The sequence below is a fragment of the Aptenodytes patagonicus genome, chromosome 10 (genome assembly GCF_965638725.1).
Source record: "Aptenodytes patagonicus chromosome 10, bAptPat1.pri.cur, whole genome shotgun sequence".
Taxonomy (NCBI): domain Eukaryota; kingdom Metazoa; phylum Chordata; class Aves; order Sphenisciformes; family Spheniscidae; genus Aptenodytes; species Aptenodytes patagonicus.
Window position 1 is genome coordinate 23808922 of NC_134958.1, and position 26936 is coordinate 23835857.

Consider the following 26936-nt stretch of genomic DNA (forward strand, 5'->3'; position numbering starts at 1 on the left):
CCCACCAAACCTCAATTTTGAGGACATCCTTCTAGTGTTTAAAAAAATTAATGAACAACAGAGGTTGAGACTGGGAAAAAAAATATTATTTGGAGCACGATCAACTGGCATGAGCTCAGGTGTTGAGCAAAGTCTATTTTCTGGCATGGTCCCTGGTGAGCTTGATGTCCCAGCCAGCAAACGTCAGCCTGCTCAGATAGAAAAACTTAATTTCGTAAAGATAATGCGTCCTATGAAATGTTTGCTCAGCCATCTAAAACTCCATAAATATTTAGGGAGCATTTATAGGTTTTACTGGTCCTGTGTAATAGGTGGAGAAATCTGACAGTCCAGACTAAATCATGAACATTATAACAATTTGTTCATCGCGGTGGGAGTGAATTAATTTAAAAAAGCATCGATTTGTCGCTGGACGCAGTGATAGGTGGTTTTTTCAGTCTGTGAAATGGCTGCGATGCCTGCGATGTTTTAAAGCATCTTGGATATGCAGGGTTTCTCTGGCCGTGCTGCTCTGTCTCCCAGCAGCCTTTCCATGTTGTTTAGAGAAAATAAAATATGAAAATTTTAAATAAATAAATTTAAAATAAATAAATTTTTTAAAATGAAAAATAATTAAATTAAAAATAAATTATGAAAAAAGGGTCTTTCTCCTACTGCTTGGAGCACTTTTTCCCTTCCTTCCGGTAAGGGGCTTTTTTTGTATCTCATCACTCTGTTTAGGCGTGAACGCCTCTATCGCCTCTGAAGACAAAAGCCAACCATCAGAAGTCAACCGTTGAGGACTGGGAGGCTCGGTTCAAATTTCTGTTTTTGTTGGAGATGGGAGAGTGGGCGCTCTCCGAAAAATGCTGCCGTCAGCTCTGTGCCATATGACAGGCGGAGAAATAACAAGCTGCACAAGTTATTGATTTATTATTTGGCTATATGCCATTGCGTGTAACTCATATTTAAAAAAAAAAAAGGATGCTTAGCATACATAACTCATATTTAAAAAAAAAAATGGATGCTTAGAGTTGTTTAAACATTATCTTTAGGATAGGAAGATTTCAAACTGCAGGATTGAAACAAAACATGACCCTGGTTGTCATTGGTCCCCCAAAGCATTGGCTTGGGTCCTTCCTGGGCGCTGCGTGGCCGGGGCTGGGCCCAGGGGGGCTTCGTTTGCCATCCCCTTGTTCCTGAGTTTCTCCAGGTGATGAACGTTCATGTGCAACATCTACAACATCATAATATATTATGTATATATACTAGAATATCATAGAATAGTTTGAGTTGGAAGGGACCTTCAAGGTCATCTAATTCCAACCCCCCGCCATATATAATATATAAAGTATAATTTATAATATATAATATATGAACGCCCAGAATTAGTATTCTTAAATCTGTGTAGCAGCATCCTAGGGAAGCAAATTAGAAAACGTGCTTAAAATATCATTAGAAAATACTCTAGAAAGCTTTCCTGGTGTGATGTGCTGGTGTAAAAGACTTCGAAGTTTTCTGCGTCTTTTCTACATTATATTTAGCTATCTGTAAGAAACAGGTTTGGGTTGCTTTGTTTTTTTTTTTTATTTGATTCCTTGACCCTTACTTAAAGCCCAGTGCAGAGAAGTACTGTGCCTGTGAAGCCCAGCTTTTGTGAAAATATCATCATTCTGGCTGACAGCATAAAACTCTTGAGATAAATCCACAGAGAGCTCCTATTTGCAGGTTCGTTAATGTGTAATTTTAAGATTCAAGCTCATATTTTACCTAGGAGAAAGAGAGAGAAAAGCAGAATTGATTTGGGCGACGGACATCAGAAGGTCCAAGCTTTTTTTTTTTTTTTTTTTTTTTATTAAAACCAAACACGATTGTGCTAGAGAAGAATTATTTGGGCAAAAAGCTGGTGAGATGAGCAGGCAGGTTCAACATGTGGTTGTCACCACTTCATACTGCGCGTGGCTTTTGGCCAGCGTGTTTGATACAGTCCTTTCCTTAATGAAGTACGGGGTTGGAGGTGGTTTGTGCTGCAGATGATCTGAAGAGGGTCTGGAGTTCCTGCGTGTGTTGGAAACGTGGCTGTCGGGGAGGAGGAGGAGGAGGAGTGTGATGGTCACGGTCCCTTCTGCTCGTCACCTGCTTGGGACAATCTTGCAATAGTGACTTAGGAACGTGGGCTGCTTTAGAAATTATGTGTCTTGCAGTGAGCAAAAGCAAAGGTTATATTGATAAAGAGATTCTCTCAGTGCTGTCTCCATATCTTGGCCTTCACTAATGTTTTTTGTGAGCCGGGCAGGCTAAGGGGAACATCACCAGGCATCCCGTATCCCGTACAGCATCCCGCGACATCTGGGCGCATCCCCGGGCTCTGCTTGCAGCAGTACTGTGTCCTCCCCAAACCGCCTCAGTTCCCCCACTCAAATCCCTTCTTCCATCCCTCATCCCACCCTCCTTGCTGGAGCTCTCCAAGTTGCAGATGCCTTGCTCCAGGTGCCATTATCCCTCTCCCAAGACACCGTCATCTCTTGAGCCCTTTTTTCTTCTTCTCTGAGCTGGTTCCTTGACTTTTTCCAGTTAGGCGATGTTTTCTGCTGTTCGTGGTTCCTACTCGAATATATTGGCTAAATATATGTGGGTTTGGACTGTGCCAGGGGTCAGTCCTGTCCCCCTAACCCAGCCGGAGCCCTGCACCTCGGGGTCGGGTTTGTCCTGGGAATGCCGAGCCTGACTTTCCTCTGGGACCTGCTCCTGAGGCGCAATCCAATGTATGCATATTTATTTTCAAATTATATACATGTACTAATATTATGTACGTTATGAAGACCCCCCCAATAGAAATCAAAAAAGGATGAGATGAAGATGAAATAAACACCACTTTTATTTATTAATGGTACAAAAAGTATTTTCTTCCTGCACCCCAATGCACACCCTGCTTTGGAGAGCACTAGGTGTGCTCTAGGATGACCTAGGATGTTTCTATACTGGTCTCTTAGGGCCAAGGCCTGGGTCATAGTCCAGAACTACACTCATGGGGAAATTCTTGCACGCTCCTTATACCTTTGAGCTAAATTAGGCAACAACGTAATGAAATCTTTGGTTATTTCAGCAAAAAAGCACTAGCAATACTTGTGAGCAACAGCTTTTCTTTAAAAATAAAAGACCTCGATGCATGTTGGTGGATTTTCACAGGACAGCGTTGTGCAATGTGAGCTCCCTTCTTCTTAAGCAAGAAGATAAGCGAGAAACCTCTAAAAGCCTCTAAACTACTTCAACCCACCTGAAAAAATGTCATATTGAGGCAGAACTGGATGGTCCGTCCTGACCGTGGCTCTTCCACTCGTTACGTGTGAAATTCCTGCCTGGGCAGTTGGTTTGGCATGGTAACAAGATTTCACAGGGGTAGCGTAAGACAACTGTATATATGTGTGTGTATATATATATGCAATAGGGAGTACTGTGAGCCCACTGTAAGCGTGAATGAATGGGAGAGGAATCGGGAGCAAGTGTATTGACACAAGTTTGGAGTGGGGACTGGAAGGGGAAGAAGACGTTTAGCCTGGAGGACCAGTCTGGTGTTGACCATGACCACTGTGGAGGTCCCCTTCACGCTTCCTAAGCCTGATACATCTTGCAAGGACTGCTTTGATATATATATATATTTCTTTTCCTCTTTAATTTAGATAGCAAGAAATTAAAGAAATTAATTTGCCAGCAGATCCCACAGCATCTTTAGGCTCATGCTTCTCCTGGCTGTTGTTAGAGCAGGTTGGGAAGAAGGATGCTTCCGCGAGGGGAGCGAACAGGACCGCAGCAGCCTGTGTTTTGCCAGCTGATTCATGCAAAACCGATTTTCCCCATTTTGAGAGCAAAATATAATTTATGACTGAAACCTGCTGTTGCCACTGAAGCGTAGGGAGCTGATCTGAGCTCAGAGATGGATGCTGCAGAGCTAGTGTAGCACGTACGGCTGCGTGCGTGAAACCCTGGGCTGTGAACCTACTATTTTAAATCACTTTAATAATGGACAGCCCAATTTACAACAAAGTAAACTCTCAGGCTGCGTACGTAAAGCAGATGCGAGGTTGTCAGCGGGCGAAGGATCAGCCTCAAAATCAAGCCAAATTCACGTGCCATTTGCTGAGGCGCCATTGAAATGGTCACCTCGAAGGAGAAGACCATCTCAAGGAGCACCTTTGCTTCAAAGCCGGCTACCAACGTGCCGTAAGTGGTTTGCAACTTAAAACGGGCGGCAGAAGAAATGCAGGGGAAGGCTGTTTATCAGAACCCCTGCGTTGCCAGACATTATCATTAAAATAGAGCGGCTTATAAACCTGTTTATAGATTGTATATTTATAGAGCATGAGGATACGTATTTATATATACTGAGTCTGTGGGCGCATTATTAAAAACATAGATATTATATCTATATAATTATATATAGATATTTTTATATATTTATATATATATTTTTAATATATATATACACATGGCTGCGTGTATAAATGCCTCTTCTACTTAAATTGGGAACAAACATAAAAATCCGTGTTCATAAATGAAAGCCTCGGCATCCTCTTCTGGAGGGACGTCGGGAACTCGAGGCATCCGCGTCGTCTGCAGCACATAAGCGCCGGCACCAAACCAGACATTGGTCTTGTTCATTCGGGAACTCTCTAATAATAAGGTTTTCCCATCTAGAGGACTTGTGATATCAAGCTCATTTTAATTACCAAATTACGCCGGGACGATTCTGCTGGGGCTGGCTCGTGATGCCCGCCTGCGTTTGCTGAACGAGCAATTAATCCTCCACGGGAAGGATTAATTCCTGGATGGACGGATCCTGTGTGGATCTCTCCTGGATGGAGAGATTTCCCCACGCCTTGCTGCCGTTTCCAGCCTTAGAAAAGCTTTCCCAAGCTCCCCAAGATGGATTTTAGGATACATACATATACGGACGTATCCAGAAAGGAGCTTTTACAAAGTTTAGCTCCTTTAGCTTATCATATAACAATGACCTATTTTAATGTAATTTTTAAAACATTAAATATTATGTTCTTTCCTGGAAGGTTTTCAATATAGTTCGCAAAATACGGCTTTGTTTCAAATTTTTGAACTGAGCTTTTTGAGGTGTTATTCATATCTTCTTGTCCATCAGCATCTGGAAGGTTGATGGTACCTTGTTACTGGGTAAGCGATCAAGAGAGAAGCAATTTACATGCTTGGGTTTAGCGGCTCTAAGCTTGTATTTGCAAAGGTTTATATTTTTGTGGGTGTCAAATTGACTTGCAATATTTTTTAAGAATATTTTGAGATTATTTTAAGCTGGGGAAGTCAGCTAGGAATAGAGGGAGACGTGGAAGGGGGGTTTAATTCCTAGTTTCTCACTTTGCAAACGCCGCCTGAAGCTGAAGCAGACGGTGTTGGAGCCAAGAAGAGAGGAATTTCCCACCCTTCTGTTTAGTCACGAATTTTCAGGCAAACTATATACATTTAGACATCCAAAAGTATCTGCCTATTGATTGCTTCAGGGTGTATGGCTCTGGATTATGCAAGGTTTTACGACAGGAACATGATACGAAGTGTTCCCATGTGGAGTTACACTGGAAAAAGGGATTTTTCAGTTGATTTCCAACTTTATTTTGGGAATTTTCATTGTGTAAACAAGGCTTTCCTATGCCTCGGTAATGAAAGGCTCGGGCAGATAAACTTCTGGGGCTTATCTAGCTCCATCTCTGAGGAGGTGAACGAGCTGATGGGGTTTTCCTTTGCTCTTGTGATGTACTCGAGCATTTCTGAAGCAGGGATTGCCATGCTTTTGGGAAACAGACAATGCCATATTTCCCTTGCAAGCGGTTCCATGCAAATAATTAATCATTTTGTTTTAGGTTTCCTTCTTAATATGCTTTAATTTTCTAGTTGGACTTGACAAAAGCTGAAACAGCACTGCATGCTACATCTTACCCTTCTTTTTACCTTCAGCCTTGCCCCATCCCCACGAAAGAGGAGAGCGCATCATCCCTGTCTTTGGGTTTTAAATGCTATATTTCGGGGATGCTTCTCAATTTTCACTGCGACTAATAGCAATATCCCTACAGTAGAAGACGTCTGCTTCCTGGGCACTGAAGTGCTGAGGTATTTTCTTGGCTTGCAGGCTGTGTGGACGGATGCCCAACACCCTCCAGACCTCTTTAGATCATGACACGTTTTTGACCTTTGATATCCCGTGATAGGGCAACGAATGCCACGCATCGTGGAAAAACCCACGCCTTTATATTCAGGCCTGATTTTTCACTGCTTTTTGATTTGAATTTACTAATCCCTCGGCTTTGTGCTTTGAGACAGATGAGAAACTTCTATTATGTTTTTTAATTTGTATTTTTATCACATCTCTCCTGCTTCGTTTCTTCTCTGGGTTTCTATGCTCCTCTCCTCTAAGTTTTTCAAGCTCCAGATCACTCCCTCCACCCACCTCTTAATGTTACCGTACGATTTTGAGGAGCAATAACCCCCAGTGAGCACAATACTCTAGATAAGTGTGAGCTTAAAAATCATATTCAATACTTTCTCCTCTAATAATGCCTTTTAGTGTTTGGTTTTACTTACCGTTGACCATGGCTGGATATGGAGTAATTCATAATAGAGCATGTGTGGATGTGTAGAGATGTTTTCCAGCACCTCCAAGATGCTCTTGGGCTGTGGGTATTTTCTCCCACTCGGAATATATAAACCTTTAATTCTGCTGCGGATTAGAGCGTGTTTCTGTTTGGCTTAGCATTGAAATAAAGTCCTGACAAGAGAACTGATCCAGCGGTAAAGATAATGGGACTTGTTTCTCTGCACATTGAACTATAAAATTACGGATGTTTTCTGTTTGTAGCAGTCGGGTTTCCATCAAGTCTTGCGTCCCAGTTGGGAAGGTTTTCCTGATGCTCAGCACATGTATTTTAATCTTAAATTCGTTATTATGTGTGGCATAAGCAGTGTTTGTACTCTGGGGTCGGTTGTAGGCAGGCAGGGTTTCTCTTTAATAGTGCTTAGCTATCTCTTTACTAGAGTTCCTTTAATTTTCATATGTAAAAATGTTGGAAATTTTGCCACTTTCTGTTTATTTGGTACCCCAAATCTTACACGCTAATACGTCTTGTGTGATACTCAGTAAAGATTTATGCTCGTATTCTGAGTACATGCATTTCAAAGTCTGGACCCACGTTTTATGGTCCTTTTTTATGGTCTTTAGGGTCTTTTTTTATGTTTGAACATCACAAATTGTGTTTCATGTTGTATCATTCGGGTCTATCTGAGCATTTTAAGCTCTAAAAAAACCCTATCCCTTGCAAACAAGAAAAACTCAAACTAATACTGCCTTTTCTTATGGGCCACCTCCCTGCTTAGCCACATCTTTCTAAATATTCAATGCGGTGATGAAGTACACATATATATGTATTTTTTTCCCCCTAAAGAGAGGCAAAACGAAGTCACTAACCCCCTTCTCCCTTGAGCTTCAGCTGAGTCAAAGAGGCCAAATCCACATTACACAATTTTGCTGACCTGGCTGCTGCAGCAAGCGCACTGACGCAGCTACGGCAACGCAACCCTGCTCTGATTTGGGTGACGGCATTGGAGAAGTGATTGCACCCGCGCGAGCAGAACGGGTCCCTTTGACATGCGGTGCCAACATAGACGTCCTGCCAAGGTCATCGTGGTTGGGGCAGCAGAATTGCTTCTAGATGCGCAATTGGGAAGCATTCATCTACTCATGGTGCCTGTACAGGTCCCCTGGAGAGCAATCAGTAGCATCTCGCCCAATAATTAAACGAAAATATGGAGCTGCTGGACTCTAAAAAAACCCAAATGTCTTTTTTTGGTTCTTTGCTCAATTCCTTTTGCTGAGTTTGCGAGCTCAGTGCTCTCCTCTCCAGCAAACTTGCATCGCTCCACCTTCCAGCAGACCAGGTTTCAGCTATCCAGAGATGGGAGGAGTAAATCCGTACATTTTTGTTGGGAGTAAGGATGCCAAAAAATAGGACTCTATGGACTTCATTGCACTAGAAACTTTTGCAGATAGTGGTAATGTCAATGGTTTGGTTCTTGATGAAGAAATAGGACATCTGAATTTGCCCCTAAACATAACTTAGTTTTAAGTCAAGGTATAAATTCAAGCTGATTTTTAATTAACCTCCAGTTTGCGTGTTTTCTGTTTGAATGGGCTGTAAGTGTTTCGTATTGTCTTCATCTTGACCGTATGTTTGTTAAATGAAAACCTCATGTTGCTTGGATCTAATTCCTTAATATTAAAGTGCTCTGCGAGGACCCTGCATCTGTCAAAGGATGGCAGAGGCTTTATTGTCATACTCAGAAGTGAAGGAATGTTTTGGAGGTAGCTTTTAAGGATATCTCCTGAATTCTGTAGAAAGACAGTCATTAGAAGATGAATATAGAAATCATATACAAATCATATAGAAGATTAATAACTGAAACTTAATTAAGTTTAATGTGTACATATGGACAGCAATGATTTTACCATAAAGCTTCTGTCTTTATGCAGACAATTTGCACGGTGTTCTGCAGACAGCAGACACCCAAGGAATTATATCGGTCAATCACAAAGCCATAGTTATTTCTCTCGGGCTGTGATTCTGAAGGCAACCAAACTGGTAACTGGAAAAATGCTAGGAAAAAAGAAATAAAGGGAATTTTTTTCCACTTAAGCTTTGGAGCAATTGCTCTGGCATCGTTCCTGCTGCTGCATACGCGCCTGTCTTGAAATGAGAGCATATATCTGAGTTATTATGGAAAATGTCATTAGTTGAGGACTTCAATCCCTCTTCGTATTTGGCAACGTAGCCAGAGGTTGCATTGGGGATGGAAGGGAGGGAGCAATGGACAGACAGATGTGGAGAACAACTGCACAGCCTGGGAGTGTTTCTGACGCAGCCTGGAGGAAAAAGAAGAGCAGAGGAGGGAAAATTAGCCAAAATCCTGCAGCTGAAGAAACCGAGGCCAGGAGGTACGTGATGACCAACCTCAGGTCATGCACCGTCTGTTGCAGACCTGAAGATGAGCCGCAAGAAGTAGAGACCTTGAACTCAGTGGTCTTTTATGGTCATTTACTGGAGTATATTTAAAAAAACCAACAGCTGGCATTGCTTATTATTTATTTTGCACCAGTCTTAGGAGTAGTAGAAATGTTTAGTGTGGTCATAAGAGTTTCGCAGCAACATTCACTGTGCAGGTGCCGAACATCCCATGCGGAGCTATGGATGTCTAAAGAGTCTCTAGAAGAGAGCGATGGTGTGCCCCCAGTTTAGATGTATGCAAGCTTAAAACTCTAGATAATTGGGGGTTTTGGGGGGGGAAAAATATATGTGTAAAGCCCCCATACAAGTAGTTCAAAAAAGAGTCACGATATAAATAGGTAAGCCAAGTAACGTGCACCAGCCACCCATCACCACTAAAATAAGGCTCTTCTTTTATCATCACGGCAAGGTTTATTGCTCTCTGGGTGCTCAGGACCAGCCCTGAGTGGGCAAAGCTGGGACTAATGGACCCTGCATCCGATTAAGCAGCTGTCAGAAGCAGGCTGTTGATAAATGATGCTGACTCCCATTACCGCTGCACGCATCGCCGTCTCTCTCTTTTAAATCACTCAGGAGAAGCTCACGCTTGCTCAAGAAATACGCAGTCTTCTACAGTTGGCTGGATTGCCGTATAGAAGCTTTTTTCCTGACTTGCACTGAAAAAGCAACGAGTCTTAGTCAAATATATGATTTTAAAACGCCTATAGTTTAGCAGGGACTTGTGAATGTTACTCTGCTTGCCTGCTGTGTCCTGGTTGCTCTGCAGGAACCTAAGAAAAAAAAAATTAAAAAATAAAATTCATAATGCGGAGTTGTTCCTTATTTTCAGGGTTTTTTTTCTTCCAACGGGTTGTGTTATGTTTTGAATCCGAAAGGCTTTAGGGCCGTTAAAAACTCCTTCTACACCTGCACACATAGGCACAGAGTATGTATTGTTGGTGTAAAGGTATATGATGTCTTAAATACTGAATTCAGGACCTTGTAGTTTTTTAGCAAAAATTTCCTTGTGAGATGTCTCAAAGCACTTCAGGCTCTTTAATTCTGAAAATAATATATGTAGAGTTCATGTTAATTTTGGATGAGGATACATTGGAGAGTTGTAAGAACATACTTTTTTTAAAAGTTTTTTGCTCATGTTAAAAAGAAAAGCAGAAGCAGCAATAAAAATGGATTGTTATAAAGGTGCATCATATTAGTGCAATTCTGAGGATTTTTTTCCTTTTTTTTTTCAATTCTGCTATCAAAATGTCTTACGGTGGAGAAGTAAAAACGCAGCTTGGATCGGTAGGACTTTTTCCAACACATGGAGTAAGGTGCATTTCCAATATCGCTGTTTGAGAGAGAGTCACAAGTCTTAAAAGCATATGATAAAAATTATGATTTTTTTAAACTCCACTTTCTTCCAGATGCCCTAAAATAATTTCTGCAGAAGACTTCTCGAAGTAATCCAGTTGAAAATCTATCTCAGAGGAGATAACCTTTACAAAAGGGCAAGGGTTGGAGTTATTTTGGTGGAAGATAAATAGCTTTTTTTTCCTCAGCACGAATTTGTGGGCAGATCCTCACTTTTACTGTAAAGGGTCGTGGCTCTGCTGGTCTTGGAGCAGTGATTTCTGTTAGCTGGAGGTCTCTTTGTTAGCCCTTATAGCACCAGCCATTAATATTGTGAGATACAGAAGAGTAGAGCCCAGCGAAGCAGGAAAGGGAGTTCTGTTGCTTTTTCTGTGTAATTAAATGAATATGTTGTACCACCATTTTCTTGCAGCAACTAAATACTAAATATTAGTTGATGCAAATACGTCGTATAACGTTTTAACAGCAAGGCAGGAAAAGGAGAGCGAGAAGCAATGATGCGTAGCACGCCGTGCATCCTCGGTAGGCATGGTCTGCCATATAGCTAACCTGTGTCTGAGCAAAAGTCTGGTGCACCTGAAATTGTAAAATGCTGTGCGGTTCCCTGCGGTTTAGGTTGTTCAAGTGGTTCTTTATCACTTTCTTTTGTATCAAAAAAAATATTGGTGGCATATTAGCAGATGAGATGTTCATTTTGGTAAATGGCGCATCAGTTTCCACGAAACCCTTTGAATTTCACCTTTTTTTTTTTTTCGTTGCACCCTATATCGTTATAATACCTGTGGTGGTTTTTTAGGAGGAATATAGAGCAGAAGGAATTAGCTGGCACAACATTGACTATATAGACAACTCCGGCTGCATCAACCTGATCAGTAAGAAGCCAACGGGCCTGCTCCATCTGCTGGATGAGGAAAGCAAGTGAGTAGGAAACTGTTGGTTTTGCTAATGATATTTGTTTTTTCACTTAAAAAGTGTTTATCCTTGAGTCTTACCTCTTGTGATTCTTCCCAGAAAGATGCTAATAGCTTGCTGGGCTGATTTATCTTATGTCTCTAGTTTTGTTTCCAAGGTGATAACGCAAACAGCAGAGTATCAGCAAGCTGAGCAAAAAAAAACCTTAACAAATAATAATTAAAATTGTGTTTCAAGAATTTCTTCCGTTAAAGGGAAGGACAAAGGTTTCCTTGGCTCTGCTTCTCATTTCTCTCCCTGTCTCTTGTGGTGTAACGACGTGACGATGCTTGAAGCTGAGCTGAGTGAAGGGAGAATCCAAGTGCATGAGTTAAAGCAGGTTGTGTGGCTGCTGTTATTCAGATATAAGGCGGATTTAACAATTTGCTTTTTTAAATTAAGCCAGAGTGGACTGAAGGCACTTGTACGTAGGGGCTGCAGGGTTTCATGCATGTCAGGGATGTGGCTGAGACTTGCACCCTCGGTTATGTCCATCCCGCTTGCCCTGGCAGAAGTTATCGGATGAGCTTACGGCTTCTGGGTCAGCCTTTGGGTGGAAACTTCTGAACGTAAGGGATCTCCCGTCAGATGTACATGCCAGTTTTCTCCGTGTGAAGGGCAGGGAAACGCCAGGCGGATTTGCTGGCCTTGTCTTGGATCTGCATGGCTCTGGTCCAGGGCACGAGCTCTCCTCCCACCATTTGCTTGCAGGTTTCTCCCCCTTTTCTTGTCTCATTGACCAGACACACAGCAGTAGTGCTGTCCCGGTGATACTGTACCAGGCTAAAACAACTCAAATTAGGTAAAGCTGTGAAATAGCCCCCCACGTTGCAGATTTACATGAAGTTCGAGGATAGGAGGATTGGCTTGCTCTTACCAAGAGGCTCTGCTCAAGCTCTGTCCTTTTTCTTCCCCTCTCCTATGCCAGGATCACTCAAGTAACTCCTGAAATTGAAGTTACGTTTGTAGGTAAAACAGCTCAATATTTCCTAGACGTAGGAGCAGTCTAAGCCTCAAAACCGACTACAGAAACGTGTGGTTTCAGATAAACGCAGCTACCTTGAGTAATTTCTATGGGCGTACAGTACACCACAATAAAAATACACCTGTTTGTGCATTTATAACTGATTTCAGACCATTACTAAATCAGTTAGGAGTTCTTCAGACACCAGATGTACCTTGTATTTGTATATAACCGCATAAGAGCATACAAAACAGTGTTCGCTTAGTATCTGCAGGCACAGAAGTGGAAGCTCAGAATATCTCTATTTTCCTATTTGTGGTCAAGAAAGAAGTGTAAAAGCTTTTTCGTTGGGTTTACGGCTATCTTCTTTTTAATTCTTTCCACTCAGTTTTCCTCAAGCCACAAACCAGACGCTGCTGGACAAGTTTAAGCGTCAACACGAAGGGAACTCCTACATTGAATTTCCAGCGGTCATGGAGCCGGCTTTCATCATCAAACACTACGCGGGCAAAGTGAAGTATGGAGTGAAGGTCTGTCACCCAGCTGTTCCCCAGCAGTTGTTTTCATTTAAATCATCTAGCTGTGGTGGGGAAGGAGAGCCCCAAAGGCTCCACAGAGATGTTTCGAAGAGGACTTGGCTAGAGAAGAGACGCGAGGGTCAGGAGAGAAGTGTTGGGTGAAAAGCTTGGCTGAAACGAGAAGGTGGTGGGGATTGTGTCTTCCTGTTCTCCTCCGCATTGCAAGCTCCACATGTCGGCGTTTTGGGGAAGAATTAGGGACGCACACTAAGGTTAATGCTACGTCCCAGCGATGGGTTGAAATTAGGTATTTGGTAGCCTTTCTGGGCTTGGTTTGTGTAGAAAAACCTTTTTTTTTTTTTCATCATTAGCCATTTTTTAATACAGGTCACTGCTGCAGGTACTTTTTAAAATCCCGTGCAAATGATTTCAAAGTTGACCCTATTTATATTCATGCCAATTATTAGCAGAAGCAATTCTGGTGGGCAAGTGAGCCTGTATGAGAAACAGCCTCGTGATTTACGACTGCAAATCTGTAATTATGTTTCTGATGCAGTAATTACATGTGACAAACTTCAGCATCAGCTTCGAGATGCTTCGGAGAGCAGTGCTTTGGGATAAAACAATTATTTTCTGAACATAAAGAGGTGTGTGATATGGGAGCAGAAAAAAAGATAGAAGCAGGATTCGGCAGTTGTGCTGTCCCAGGGATAGGCTGGCAGATCTTACCCAGCGTATCTTGTAGATATTCTTTATTTTCCTCTTTTCTCCCCCTCCTTTTTCTCCTTCCCTAGGATTTCCGTGAGAAAAACACCGATCACATGCGTCCGGACATTGTAGCTCTCCTGCGAAGCAGCAAAAACGCCTTTATCTGCGGGATGATCGGGATCGACCCGGTGGCCGTCTTCCGCTGGGCTGTCCTGCGGGCATTTTTTAGGGCGATGGTTGCTTTTAGGGAGGCTGGAAAACGATACGTGGAGAAGAAAACTGGTACGTGTGCCGATCTCCTAATCCTAGCACCTGTTTTTCACCAGCAACTTAGATCTAATATATTACTCCAGTATTTTAAGTAGCCTGACTTATTAGGAGCTATTGATCTATTAAAAAAATCATTAAAATAGTGTGTAGATTTTTGCTATGCAAAAGTTACATTTAAAGGTATGTTTGGATTTTAGCACAGCATAAGAAAAGATTTTCACTTTACTGCTGCTTTAACTTTTCCTTTTTGTAGGATACATGCATAGGAAAACCTGAATGATTCAAGCAGACATAAAAATTATTCAGCAAATAAGGCAAATTATTTTTGCTAGGAATTCTTGAACTGTTAGTTACATCTGGAAACAAAAAAGGGCAATAATTCTTCTCTATAGTTTTTCAAGCTGTTCACCCTTTAAGCTGCAAGTGAGCGTGTCTCTTGTCTAGCAAAATTTATTGCTTCACAGTCATCCAGAACCACCTCATGCCGAACACGGGAGCATTAAATTAAAGGAAAGTAATGGTGCATCATCATGCTGTGGCAGGCAATACCTGGCTGTGCTTTTAGACCATTTCTCTGCATAAAGCAATTTCAGAAAGACGGGTACAAGCTATTACTATTAATTTCTGGGAACAAGAGGGCTTGAAATTCATGATGAAATTAGAGCCTCAGCAGGGAAAATGTCAGCTGAGTTAAAATTAAGCACAGAGCCGCCCCATGAATTTTTTTTAGTAGGAGAAGTGTGCATCAAGGAGAGCCAAGGAGTTTGGGACAAGGAATATGGAAGCTGTACAAGCAGAAAGACTAATTTTCTTGTTCGGGGCGAATAATAGCATCCCAAGAAGAGCAGGAGGCAAAAATCAGCTTTCGGCTCTTGAGGTTCTTCCTCTCGAACCGCTCGGATGCGGCGTAAGAGAAAAGATGTTCCTCATGAACCTGGGTCTGTCTGACACATCAAGGCAGCATCTACAGACAGTGGCATTTCGAAACGCTGAGAGGTAGATGGCAAAGACGTTTGGCATTGGGAGAAACGTCACTCGAAAGAGTTGGCTTCGGAAATCTGTATTTGTATTTTCCTAGCATCGCCTTTTCATCTTGCATAAAGCCCAGGCTGAACTAAAGTGAGCTGGTCAAGGAGATAAAAAATACATTCAGTCTCAGGAATTAAGAACTAATTTCAAGCCCTGCTTTGCTTTCTGTGTCTCTGGCGATCAATTGTGCCTGCCGTGCTCCTCTTCCCACTAGCTAGCTCTCCGCTTTTTAGTCTTGACTTTGTGGCATTAACTTGTTATATCTATCTATATATATATATCAGTATATAGGTATAAAATAGAGTCCAGGAGATTTTCAGACAATCCTGGGAGACTCACTTCTTGCAAAGCCTTCTCTTTCCATACCAAAACTAACACAGTAATGGCTGAGTTTCTAAACCTTTTCTGGCACACTTTTCTCACTGTTTTATCTATCTGGTGTCCTTTGGCCTACTTTCAAATGGCTTTGTGCTTTGGAACCTTTGGGTTTTGAGTCAAAAAGAAAGAAAAAAACCCCAAAAGCCCTCAAAAAGCTGGATAAGGTTTGTCTTAAACTTCCTGACAATCCTCAGATAATTTATACCCTGAATTTCTATGTGCATCTTCAGCCTAAATTGGGAAGAAGTCATGAGAAAATCACCATTATATAGGCAGAACTAGTGGGAGAGATTACCTAAATCTAATTCCCTCATGGAGGTATACCTTATCCATTGGGAAAGCTTGCCCTACAACCGATGGCGGAGCTGGGACCACTCACGTTCAGCTGCCTCTGCCCTCTTTGGAGAGGTACCCATCATGTCCTAGCATGACTTCTGCCCAGGTAGTGGTAGCACTTGGCAAGGTGAGATCCGTAGCAATGTTTCATCACGCTTTTGCTGGCGAGACCTCATGCCCATCTCCCGTTCAGTTGTCCTTCTCCAAAATCCCATCCGTCTTGCCAAAGCACCACAAAGCAGATGGCTGTAGGAGAGGCGGACCTGAGCAGAAGGCTTGGCCGGTGTCTGGACGGTGGGGCAGGCTGGTGCAGCACGGCGCATCCACTACTGGATGCTGCTGGTTCCTCCTGCTCCCTGAAATAATGCAGAAAAGCCCCAAACTGATGCTTTGCATCTATGGCAGAAGGCATTTGTGAACTACTAAAGAATCACTAAAATTACCCCATCTCAACAGACAAAAGCAGACAACCAAAGACAGCATATGTTTTAGGTTTATTTTGTTTTTTTATCAAACCTTGCTGGCTTTAATTAGCCTGCTCTGAATGCCTTACTGCCCACGGATGTGGAGCTTTTGATAAAATTATGGTAGATTAGCTGAGAATAACTTCACACACATACATTCATCCAAGCGTGCACGCTTAATATTTGTATATAATTTTTTTAAAAGGCGTGCTGCCCTGTTCTTTGTTTCTGAGCTCCTGCCTGCTGCTGCTGCCATCCATCAGGCAGGTGTAATTAATGAGTAGGAAAATATCTGAAGCATGCTTTTTTTTTTTTTTTAAGGCTCTTTGCACTCTTTTGTCTTAACCCCAGATGGATCTCCCTTGCTTTTACCTGTCTGAAGGCCTGTTCAAGTCACGCTTGCAATACCCAACAGGGATTTTCATGAAAAATCTCCGGCTTATGTATAAGCAGCTCTGCAAAATTTTGCTTTGCTTTCTTTTTGCATCATCCTTTTGGTTATCTTCTCTGTGCCAGCAGTGCCAACCAGTGCTATGGATGCTTGTGTAAGGATAATCAGCATTTTTTCCTGCTGGCTTTAGGGACTCTCCTTTTTTTGTGTTCCTAATATCCTCATAGTGCAGCTTTTAGTGACTGCGCAATTGTCCTTGTTAACCTGGAGGTGAAGAGCAGCAAAGCGGTGTCATGGTGAATTTTGTTGGGTAGCTTTCTCTTCTGCCCGAGAGATACCTCTTACAGTGCTGCCAACCCTCCTCGGATGAAACACGCCGGGATCTGGCGAGATGCAATTAGCTGAAGGGTGGACTTTTTCAATAAGATGATGATGATGATGATGATGATTACTGAGTTTATCAGGGAGGATTGTGGTAGTCCAAAAGAACTACACATTTTGAACTAGATTTGTTAATGAGCTTTGATTAAAGGAACATTATCAAGCTTTTTAGGAAAGAAATTTGGCTGATTGACATTTTTTGCTCTATCATCAATATGGATTTGTTACACAAAACCCCCTAATTCTTTGTTAGCAAAAACTTGACGGAAGAACTGGTGCTGCTCGTATAAACCAGGCTGTGGAGACTCCCAGCTTTCTCATCTTGGTTTTGCTGGACACGAACCTAAATCTTCGCTCTGACGAAGGGTTTGTGGTCCTGGGGCTGTGCCCTCCCTCGATGGGCTCTGCATTTGTATTCAGCCAACAAGGGTTGCTCCGTGGGTTAGTGCCCTTGCAGCTGACCTCCACGCTAACGCCTTCTCAAAAACAATCCCCTTGACTTCCACAGATTTATTCCTGGAGCTGGGCACCAAAAAACCAACCCACCCCCCCGCCCCCCCGAAAGAATAAAAAAAAAAAACCCTGAAACCTGTATTTGCCAAATAAAAGTGATAGCAACCAAAAAATTGGTCTTTGAGGTCTCACTGAGCAGCGTGAAGTGGTGTTAATGCGAGGAAGACGCCCCTTGGCAGTGTTCCTCTGGAAAGTTCAGATCGGTCCTTTCTGATGATTTAATGCGTTGGTATGAAATGCTTCCATACGTGCTGACACAAGGTAACTCCTTGGTGACCTCATCATGCCTCAACAGGAGCATGACGTATCCCTTGTCTTGGCCACTTAAACGATGACGGAGAGGTGCTGCCCGTTTGCACAGTGTCACCTGTGTAACCTCTCCTCTGCCCTGTGGTCAAAGCTGGGCCATCAAAGGTCCTCTTAGCCACACAACGATGGTTTCTTCCAACTTTTGACCTCAAATCCATCCTACCTAACTCCAGACTCTGTGTCCTCTGCCCTTGAGGAATACAGAACCCTTGTTTAATACAAATAATTTCTATTTTTCCTTTTAATTGCCAATATCTGAGCAGAGTGTGGCACTGGGATGCAAGATGAGAATTTGAGGTGACCGTGTCCGGGAGCATCTGCTCAGGGAATTGCGGATAATGCCTGGCAGATGCATGGAAAGGATTTTAAAAAGCAGTTAATAAAAGTAAAGATTTATCTAATCAACTATTTTTTGCCCAAATAATCTCGGAGTGATTACAAAGTGATTATGCTCTGGCTAATAAGGATTATAAGTGGGGTTGGGATGCGGTTCAGCCCATCGCTCCTGTGCCACGGCACCGTGTCAGGAGGAAACCGAGGTTAAATTGTGTCGAGCGCAAAAAACGCGTGACCCTCGAGCTCTCGCGTCCTTCGGGCTTGTTCTTTACCCTCTCCTGATTTCTGCTTATATAATCTTTCTCTTCTCTCCATTTTTTTTGTTGTTTTTATTTTGCTTCCCAAGGGCATGATGATGCAGTACCATGTGCGGTTTTGAAAAGTGTGGATAGTTTTAGCTTTCTCCATCACCCAGTTCATCAGAGGAGCTTAGAGATCCTGCAGAGATGCAAGGAGGAGAAGTACAGTAAGGCTCCACCACCTGCCCTTCCCTCTGATACGACACTCACACGCCAAGAAATGGAAACCAGGTGCATTCAGCATAGAAAGGGTAAAAAAAAATGCCCGAGGAGCCTTCCAGGATCAAACCGGCTGCCTTATAGTAATTTTGACCCTATCGGGAAATTACTAGGCAGAGTTTGAAGAGTCAAATTAAATGCAAACCCACATCTCTTGAGATGCGGCATCTTTTCGTTGGCGGTTTCCCCGTTTACTCGCTGACGTTGTCGGGATGCTGATGCTAGGGGTATTTTTTGTGTGTTTTGTTTTTGTTATCACATGTGTGATGATAATTTCAAAGCACTGCAGGTCCGGTAGGAATATTCCTGATATAAGGCATGTGGCTGATACAGCTGGAATTTGACTTTTTTATTGGACTTCAAAAGTAACTTTAGCTTGTGAAAATACTGTCTCTGAGGGCTTTTACTTAAAACTAAAGCGTTTGGCAATGTTATTTTACAGAATAAGTTGAGTAAAGATGCACTTGGTCTCCGTTTCTTCCTCCTCACTCCTCTGTCACGTAATAAACTCATCCTGCATGACAACACAGACACTCTTGCCTGCACTACTATATTATGTATATATAAAAAAATACATATTTGGTACTTGTACCTTTAGATATATCATTTTTCTGCCATTATTCTCTTCATGTTGCACATTAAAGCTGACAGAAATAGAGCACTGCTATATGCAGTCTGCAAGGGCAAATCCTCAGCCCGAGTTGCTAACTTAAATGTTGTGCAACTTAGGTGTAAATGCAAACCACCCAATTTTTTTCTGCAGAGCTGAGCGCGGTAAGTACGGTAGTTGCATGTTAAGTCTTCACAAATATGCTTTTCCTGCTAGAAACCTTATATCAGACTTCCATGCTTTCTGCAGCACGTAGCTTTGGGGGAACAGAGGTGTTTTAATTCTTAATTTATACTTTAATTCTTAATTTAGAGTACTTGTTTTTTCCTACAAGTTCCCACCATTGCTACAAGGAAATACAAAGCAGTAAGACAAACGCAGCAATAGATTTTCTTAAGTGGTGGTGTGCCAAATGACCTTACTGATACTACTAAGAAACTATTGAAAAGGAAGGTGATTATCAGTAGAGTAATTTTAATTGCAATTAATTAATTTAATTTTTAATTTGTAAGTTAGCTCAGCAGCATGGGAAGTTTTGGGGGTTTAATTTGCAGTTGCTTAGGTGTGAAGAGTAATTCATACAATTCGAGAGACACTTCACTGCTTCACATTAAATTAAAGCTCTAAGTTGAGCTCAACATGTTAAAACCTCACTTACTATAGACTAGTCCACACAGTTTGGTCTCTCTTAGGATAAAACCAACACATGGATCCGAGAGTAACATTGCCATAGTTTGTAAATTGGCCGAGAGCATCCGACCTGACAGACGAGTAATTCGTGTTCTGCATTCAGAAATCATTCACGTCTTCCCATGGGGTGTGCTCCTGCAAGCTGCTTCCCCAGGCTTCATTTCTTTGGCAGGCTAAACCGGGCTTGGAGCATGTATAATTTTTGGGTCCTGAATTTAGTGGGCTTGCGGGCCCCGCAGGCGAGGATGCTCGGGCTGTGGTTGGCTCCGGGGACTCGGCTTTTCCCAGAAGTCAGATGAGGTTACGTCCATGTCATCCTTGAGAGAGGGACATTGAATCGTGCAGTTAGTTCTAGCTATGCACAAAGAGAGAAAACTAATTGATTTGATGAGTAGATTGAGATTCCCTTTAGGTCACTTGGTATTCAGCTTGTGTAGCCAACTGATCGCCCTCCCCTTACCGTCTCAGCAGCTTCGCTGGTGTCCTTTGAGTCTATCAATTAATGGTCTTCCACCAGGGCAAGGCACTGGGTTTAGACATCTCTGAGTTCGAGACCAAAGCTCTGCTGGTTGATGTTCGTGGGTAGGGAGTAGACTGGGATTATCCAAAGCTCTTCTCCATGAGGGCAAAGACCTGTTAGGCAAATCAGTCTGTCTTTCTGAAACACTACAGCTGAAGAAAAGGGAATGTGCTTGAAAAATCAGAATAATTTTATTCCTGAAATGTAAAATAGATCAGCCGGCATCTGAGCTGCGCGACGGGAATGAGTGTTTTCCACTCACACCACTGTTCCTTGCATGCAGCGTATTAATATATACAATTTAATAGTCCATATTCACTACACAGAATTCTCAAAGCCAGGTGCGACTCATCGGCTTAAATCTAAACCCTTTTTGCCTTTCATTTCTAAAAAACCCTACTCTATTTCCCAGAAAAGAGGCTACATCAGTATGACAACTTTTACTTGGCTGTGGCATGTATGTATTTCTTCTTTTAAGAGCCAAGTGATAGCACAATGTAGAAAAGTCTTTTTTTTTTTTTTTTTGGTGTGTCTAAAGCAATCCTCTTTAACCCAGCTTGTGCACCGTAACTTTATTAATCAAAAAGTCACTTAAGGCACTAAGCTGGCAGAATCACGATGTGGTTTTAATGCAGCTGTTATCTGGAAGCCTGAAATAGAAATTCCCCTTTCGCGAGCAATGGAAGATGCGGTAATATTTTGATGCAACCTTGTCTTCATAACTTCAGCCTGACTTGTTGGGTTAGATGGTGTTTTGGGCTTTTTCTTTCAGGGATTTCTTTGGTGGGGAGTGCAGGGAAGTGAAGGAGGACAGAGTTTGCTCCAAAAAGAAGGGCATGGACTAAAAAAATCTTAGCAATACCAGTGAAAGCCCATTTTTCATGAAATGCTTTAGGTTAGAGAAGCCTTCTGTGCCTTAATGGGGAAGTATCCAGGCATATATACTATATAAAAAATAGACGCAGCTAGACGTTAGGTGCTTTCTTAGTGTAAAACCAGCTACAAAAAATACTAATGCAGTATTTTAAGCAGATTCCTGACTATTCTCATTTTTTCCCCCCTTTACAATTGGGTTTCTGTGCTCTAAACAAGCAACTTTTGGCACAGAAATGGCAGTCCTGAAAGAGGTAAAAGAATGCTCCTAGGATGAGAAATATTACAAAAAATGGCTTAAATGGCACAAAGGAGGATTAAAAAGAGAGTTTTGAACTCTAGGCATAGCTAGGCGCTCGGATAGATTATCTGGTTTGCATTCCAAAAATCTCCAGAGTTGGAGATTGCAAAACCTTCTCAGCAGGAGCGATTTGGTCCTGCCTTGGAGCACAGGCAGGATCCAAGATGACCTGTGGCAGCACATTCCCAAATTTTCTTTCGCTCAGATTTCTAGGATATTTGGACACCTTTAGATACAGTAACTTAACCAAGTGGACCATCAGCCTTTTCGGGCATCTCCAGCCTGATGTTCAGGCTTCAAGACAAGCTATTATAATATCTCAACAGGTAAAGGAGGACAGTAGATGTCCCGCTAAAGGGATGTCGCATGTTGAGGTGTGGTAGGAATTCATCTTCTCCTTAGAAATTTCAGGTTCTGAGGAATAGCAGATCAGCAGGATGGGCTCAGATCTCTGTGTATTTGCTTTGTGTTCGTCTTCGGAATAAAAAGATCCTCAGGACACCTTTTAGCTCAGCATCGGGGCTATATTAAATAGGGGAATGATAAATGTGGGGAGGAGGGGATACGCTATTGCTTCTTCCTATTCTGTTACAAGCTACAGTTTAGATTTCTTTCTTTTTAGAGGGGGTTTTTTCGCATTTTTTTTCCACTGCAGAAATCTCAGGGTAAAGGAATATACATTTTTCCCATGTTCAGGTGAGCGCTGTGATGTTTCCTGTCTCACAGCAGCAATTTCAAGTCAGTTAAATTGCTCGGCTGTTTTCATGTCAAATTCGAGCTTATTGGGTCTTTAAATATCTGTAGTTTAGTGACTTGAAAAGTGTTTTGTTGTCTACCAAAATTGTCTTCTGTCTTCCTAAATGCTTGGTTACAAAACATTTCCACTTTGGGGAAGATAACAGCTTGAAACATCTGCTTCTGTAGCCATGCATGATAACTTCCTTGGCTATTTATTAAATATAAATGACTCTAAAACTACCCCTATCAAAGGATATAGGTTCAATAGGCAATAAAGCCTCCCCGTGCAGTATATACTGCTTGGTATACATGTCCCTGTCCATATGCAAGGAATAAATGACCATTTTTCCAAGCACCCTACTTATGTCTGGGTGTTTTGCCCGTGCAAGCAACTGGGTTGTCCCATGCACAGCGGAGAGCTTAGGAATATTTTGGACATGCAGGACACGGGTGGCTGGTCCCCCCCATCGCAGCAACCTCTGCCTTCATCCCATTTGCTTACTAGCTGGGACAACGTGTCCCTAACACAACGGGCATGTGTGGGAGGGGAATTAGTAGGCTTGAGCAAACAGCGTTACTCATAAGGGTGATGACTGCGGCAGAGAGGTAGAACTTAGTGGACGATGGGTATGTCGGCATCCTTGGCACCCTTGTATGCCCAGCATGTGCCATGACACGTACATGCTCCTCCTCGCTGTAGTCAATGCTAAGCTATGGCTGTGCTAATTGCCTTTTGATGAAAAGCCAGGTGGAAACATCTTTCTTCATGTGCTGCTTTAGGTATTACTCGGAAGAGCCCACGGACGCCGCTCTCAGATCTCCAGGGAGTCAATACCATCAACGAGAGGACCCAGCGGTAAGTCTCTTGCTTTTACATTGGCATGACAAGGAAATCTGGGATGGGAGAGCACTGTCTGTGGTTATAAATTACTGTATTAATGTTTCTCCCAGCTTGCTTATTAATTTTGTCTTCTCTTTGTTCTTTCTCTGCTATGTGATCATATCTAAATATCTTTACCTGACTAAACAGCAGGCAGGGAAAGCAACTTTCCTGCATCAAAAGGCAGCAATTGTAGGTGGTGTGGCGTACAAGGTGGTAAGAGGTTTGCAAAAAAAATTCATGAACGTGCCGATATCAAGGAAATAAAAATTTACTGAGGATTTTTCTGGCGCGAAAAACCCAATGATGTGTTTGGGTGCAGAACTGCACGCAAGTAATGTGATGGTGGCTCTAGGCGCCACTGAGCGTGGAGGACCTGGGGCTTGAGATGGTTCCTTGTCAAAGGTTTGCTTGTTTTTAAGGGAAAGAAGCATGTTAACTTCAAAAAGGTTCGATTTTTATAGTTTTCATGTACAGTTTTATTTTTTAATCCTTCCTTGAAGGTTCTGGCCATTCAAGCAACTACTTAATGAGACCTTTTTGCTTGAGAGTCAGGTCTACACTTTGAGATGCAGATCTGTGCCTCTTCTGCAAGAGGACTTCCAAATCCATTTCAGAATTAAGTTGCTTGTGAAGCAAAATGTCTTAATTTCAGAGGGATATCTGGGTGCTGATCCTCTTTCTCCTTTTCCCCAGCTACTCTTGTGCTATCCCTCTGCAGACGCTAGAAAGTCTGATTATCCAAATACCACCTCTAAAGGGGTACCGTGCCTCTCTGCCTCCCTCTGAGCAGATGTGTGTGTGTGCTGGGGAAAGATATGATCAGAGCATCCTCAGCTCCTAAAACGATTTCTTGGAGCTGCAGACATCCAGGTGTAACTTCATGGCTGCTCTGAGTTTCACAAGAAGTCCAGAACAAGTTGAGAGGAGTCTGAGACTGTCTCCTGAAACGCGTCCATCAAATCCCCTGTAATGGTCCTTGCATCTCAGTGGGCTTCCCTTCCATGCAAAATAAAATATCCTCCAAATATATTATTAAACCTCATGTTTACTGGCTTTAATGCCAAATGGCCAAGACAGAAATTAGATACGTTGTTCCTTTTCTTCTAGGGGAACAAAAGTGGCTTTTATTGTCTTGCTTTGTTCACCACGTGCCCTCTGAGTGCCATCAAGACTAGAATATCCCTCTTGCCCTGAATTTCTTCCCTTTGAGAGTAGTGGTGGCACCCTGCTGAAGGAGAACTGAATATCATATCATTACAAGTTGGCTTATTTTCAGTGGTCAGAGACGATGTGATTTCCATAAAATTGTTGGAATAAATTCATAAATTTGTGCCACTTCTCGAGTTTGAGTAGAAATCCAGCTTGTGCAAGCTATCACCCTGTCATGGGAAGGTGATGCAACCCTGGTTGTCCTCACATGAGTCTTTCCCACCCCTTCTTTTCTTTCTCCTAATGCTATAGCTGCTACGGCTCTAATCTATTGGGTTATGATGATAGTAGGTACATGGTAACGTTTGAGGCCGAGAAGGTTGGTGTCTCCAGAGGTGACGTTCACTGTTTCTAGCATCTCTGGTCACGCAGGTTTCCCTAAATGTGATGTAACGTGAAACTTTGTCCCTGTGGAGATCTTCACGTGTAGATAAGAGAAGTTCTGCAGTTTCTCTGGCAAGCCTTCAAGTCTGATGTTGGTGCATGAAGAACATCTGTGAAGTGGGATGGGACTTTTCTTGACTGTCCAGCTCCAGCTTTGGAGGCATGTTAGTGCAGCAGCTTGGGCTGCCAGCATTTTCATAGCCCAAAACATTTCAATTATCTCAGCGAGGGGCCATTGCAAAGGCAGGGAAACTCCTCCTGTCCCAGGCAACGAGGAGGATGTATTTATTTACTGTGGAGTTCAGTCTGTGGTCAGCTCTATTTATTTGGTTTAACCCAAGCCAGCATAGCAGACAAGTTGCCTTAAACAGCCAGGATCAAGGGCAGCAACTACTGTGTCTTCCTTCCATCATCCCCAGCAGTTGTATCCTAACAACAGGGTCAGGACAGACAATTTATTCCCTTTACTGATATATTTGCAGAAAATGTACTTTTGAAGCTGTCCTAACTCCTGTGTTCCTCCTGGTGTGGTGCCTCAGTAGCACGGTCCATGATCTTTGCCTGTCTTGGGCATCGTCAGTGATGGGTCCCCAAATGTCATCTGTGCCCCTTCCTTCAGAAAGCACAAACTGGGTCTCTCATAAGATCTCTAAAATCCAGCCTGCGCTTTCAGAGTAGGCAGGTGATTTTCATACCTTTCATTGCGGGTGATGTCGATCTGAAGAGTCATGATTTTGATTTGAAGATTCATATCACACTTGATAAATGTTGGTATTTCAGTTAAATTGCGCTTGTTGAGCAAGAAGGGGTAAATATGGGGGTGAAGGTAACATGTACAGAAGAGAGATTTACTCTAACAGCTTTCCAGCAGATAAACCAGCAAGTGATTTACAGAGCTAAATTAAACAGGCATTTGCTTTCAAAGCCATCTCATGATCATGAGGTCGCTGATAAGTCTGCGTTGTACATCCAACCCACAGGATAGCCCGGGGCTTGCTTCTAAAAGCAAATTTGAGGCATGACATCACGCAGGAAGTCATTGCGGAGGGTTTAGCGAGCCAAGCGCTCTCCTCTGATCTCAGAAGAAAGCAGACGGGTGGTTTGCACATGCTGGGGGGGGGGAACCAGGCTTCAGCAGAGCGTCGGGAAGCCGGCGTGCCTTGGAAGTGCCTTCACCGGCCGTCGAGTAATGAAAGCCATGCCATCCCTAACCAAAACCGCTCGGGCTGTCTGTTTTCCTGCTGGTTTATGTTCATTGATGAAACTGTTTTATGCGCAGTGATGTCTAAGCGGCGTGCAGGAAAGCAGGTGTTGATCAGTCTGTCTTGAAACAGTTGGTTGGGCTTGGTGAGATGACTGACCTCCCAAGTACCAAAAAGGCTGCATCAGTCACCATATGCATGTATCCATCCTAAAGTGTCTGTAATAAACAGACCTGTCATTTTCTTTCTTTCTTTCTTTCTTTTTTTTTCCCCAAAACCACATGGGAATTTCTAGGGTTTTCTATTCTCTAGTCTTGTTCAGAGTCCGTATATCCACAGCCGGTCTCAAGCCTGAGAGTGCATTGAGGTCAGCCAGGATTAATGATGGGTTGTAGATCCCGAAAGTGGCCATTGAGGTTTAGTGGTACCCGTCAACCGGTGATTTTTTTTTTTTCCTCCTGCAAATAGGAGGTTTTTGATGGATGGGACCTTAGCTGTAACGAGAAAGAAGGCGGACAGAAGAGATCACCTGGATATTAAAGCTTCTCTCTGGCCTTCCTTGAATTGAACAGGCTGCTCAAAAAAAGCAGGTCATGGAGCGCTCAGCCAGGGGTTTACTTTGCTGTGATTCATCCTTTCTTTTAATAGTAGTACATGTCAAAATGCTGATTTAATGGGGCTAGGAAGGAATTTGGAAAGCGCTGTGGTGAGGCAGCAAGGCGACTTGCACTGCAGTGTCACGTTGCTCCAAGGATCTGGCTCCAGGCTTTGAGCTGGCTGAATGAACAACTTTACACGCTTTGTTTTTTAATTTCTGTGTGGCATTTGATATTTGCCCTTCCTCCAAATCAAGACTTTAAGGCAAAGGGCTGCCTTGTTGCTAGACCTCAGAAGTGACCGGTGCTGGAGGCCCTGTTTAAATCACCGTGTCCTTCAGCATCCTCATGACCAGAAGACTGGTGTTGCATTGAGTCTCCTCCTATTCCTTTTCCTCCTGTCTGAGATAGCTCGGGGGGGTGGGTTGCAGACCCCACATCCTTCCTTAGGTCACCTT

General features: G+C 42.8%; 1 protein-coding gene across 7 annotated transcripts in view; it reads left to right on the top strand.

The window, feature by feature from the left end:
- Positions 1-26936, top strand: part of MYO9A (myosin IXA) — a 188430-nt gene that overhangs the window by 125992 nt on the left and 35502 nt on the right. For 6 of the 7 annotated variants that reach the window (XM_076348589.1, XM_076348592.1, XM_076348590.1 and 3 more), the window contains 5 exons: positions 11203-11324; positions 12710-12851; positions 13634-13829; positions 18301-18420; positions 22985-23060. In XM_076348589.1, coding sequence (XP_076204704.1) covers positions 11203-11324; positions 12710-12851; positions 13634-13829; positions 18301-18420; positions 22985-23060 — 656 coding nt within the window. The remainder of the gene's footprint in view (positions 1-11202; positions 11325-12709; positions 12852-13633; positions 13830-18300; positions 18421-22984; positions 23061-26936) is intronic. The other variant, XM_076348594.1, reaches the window with a different exon arrangement.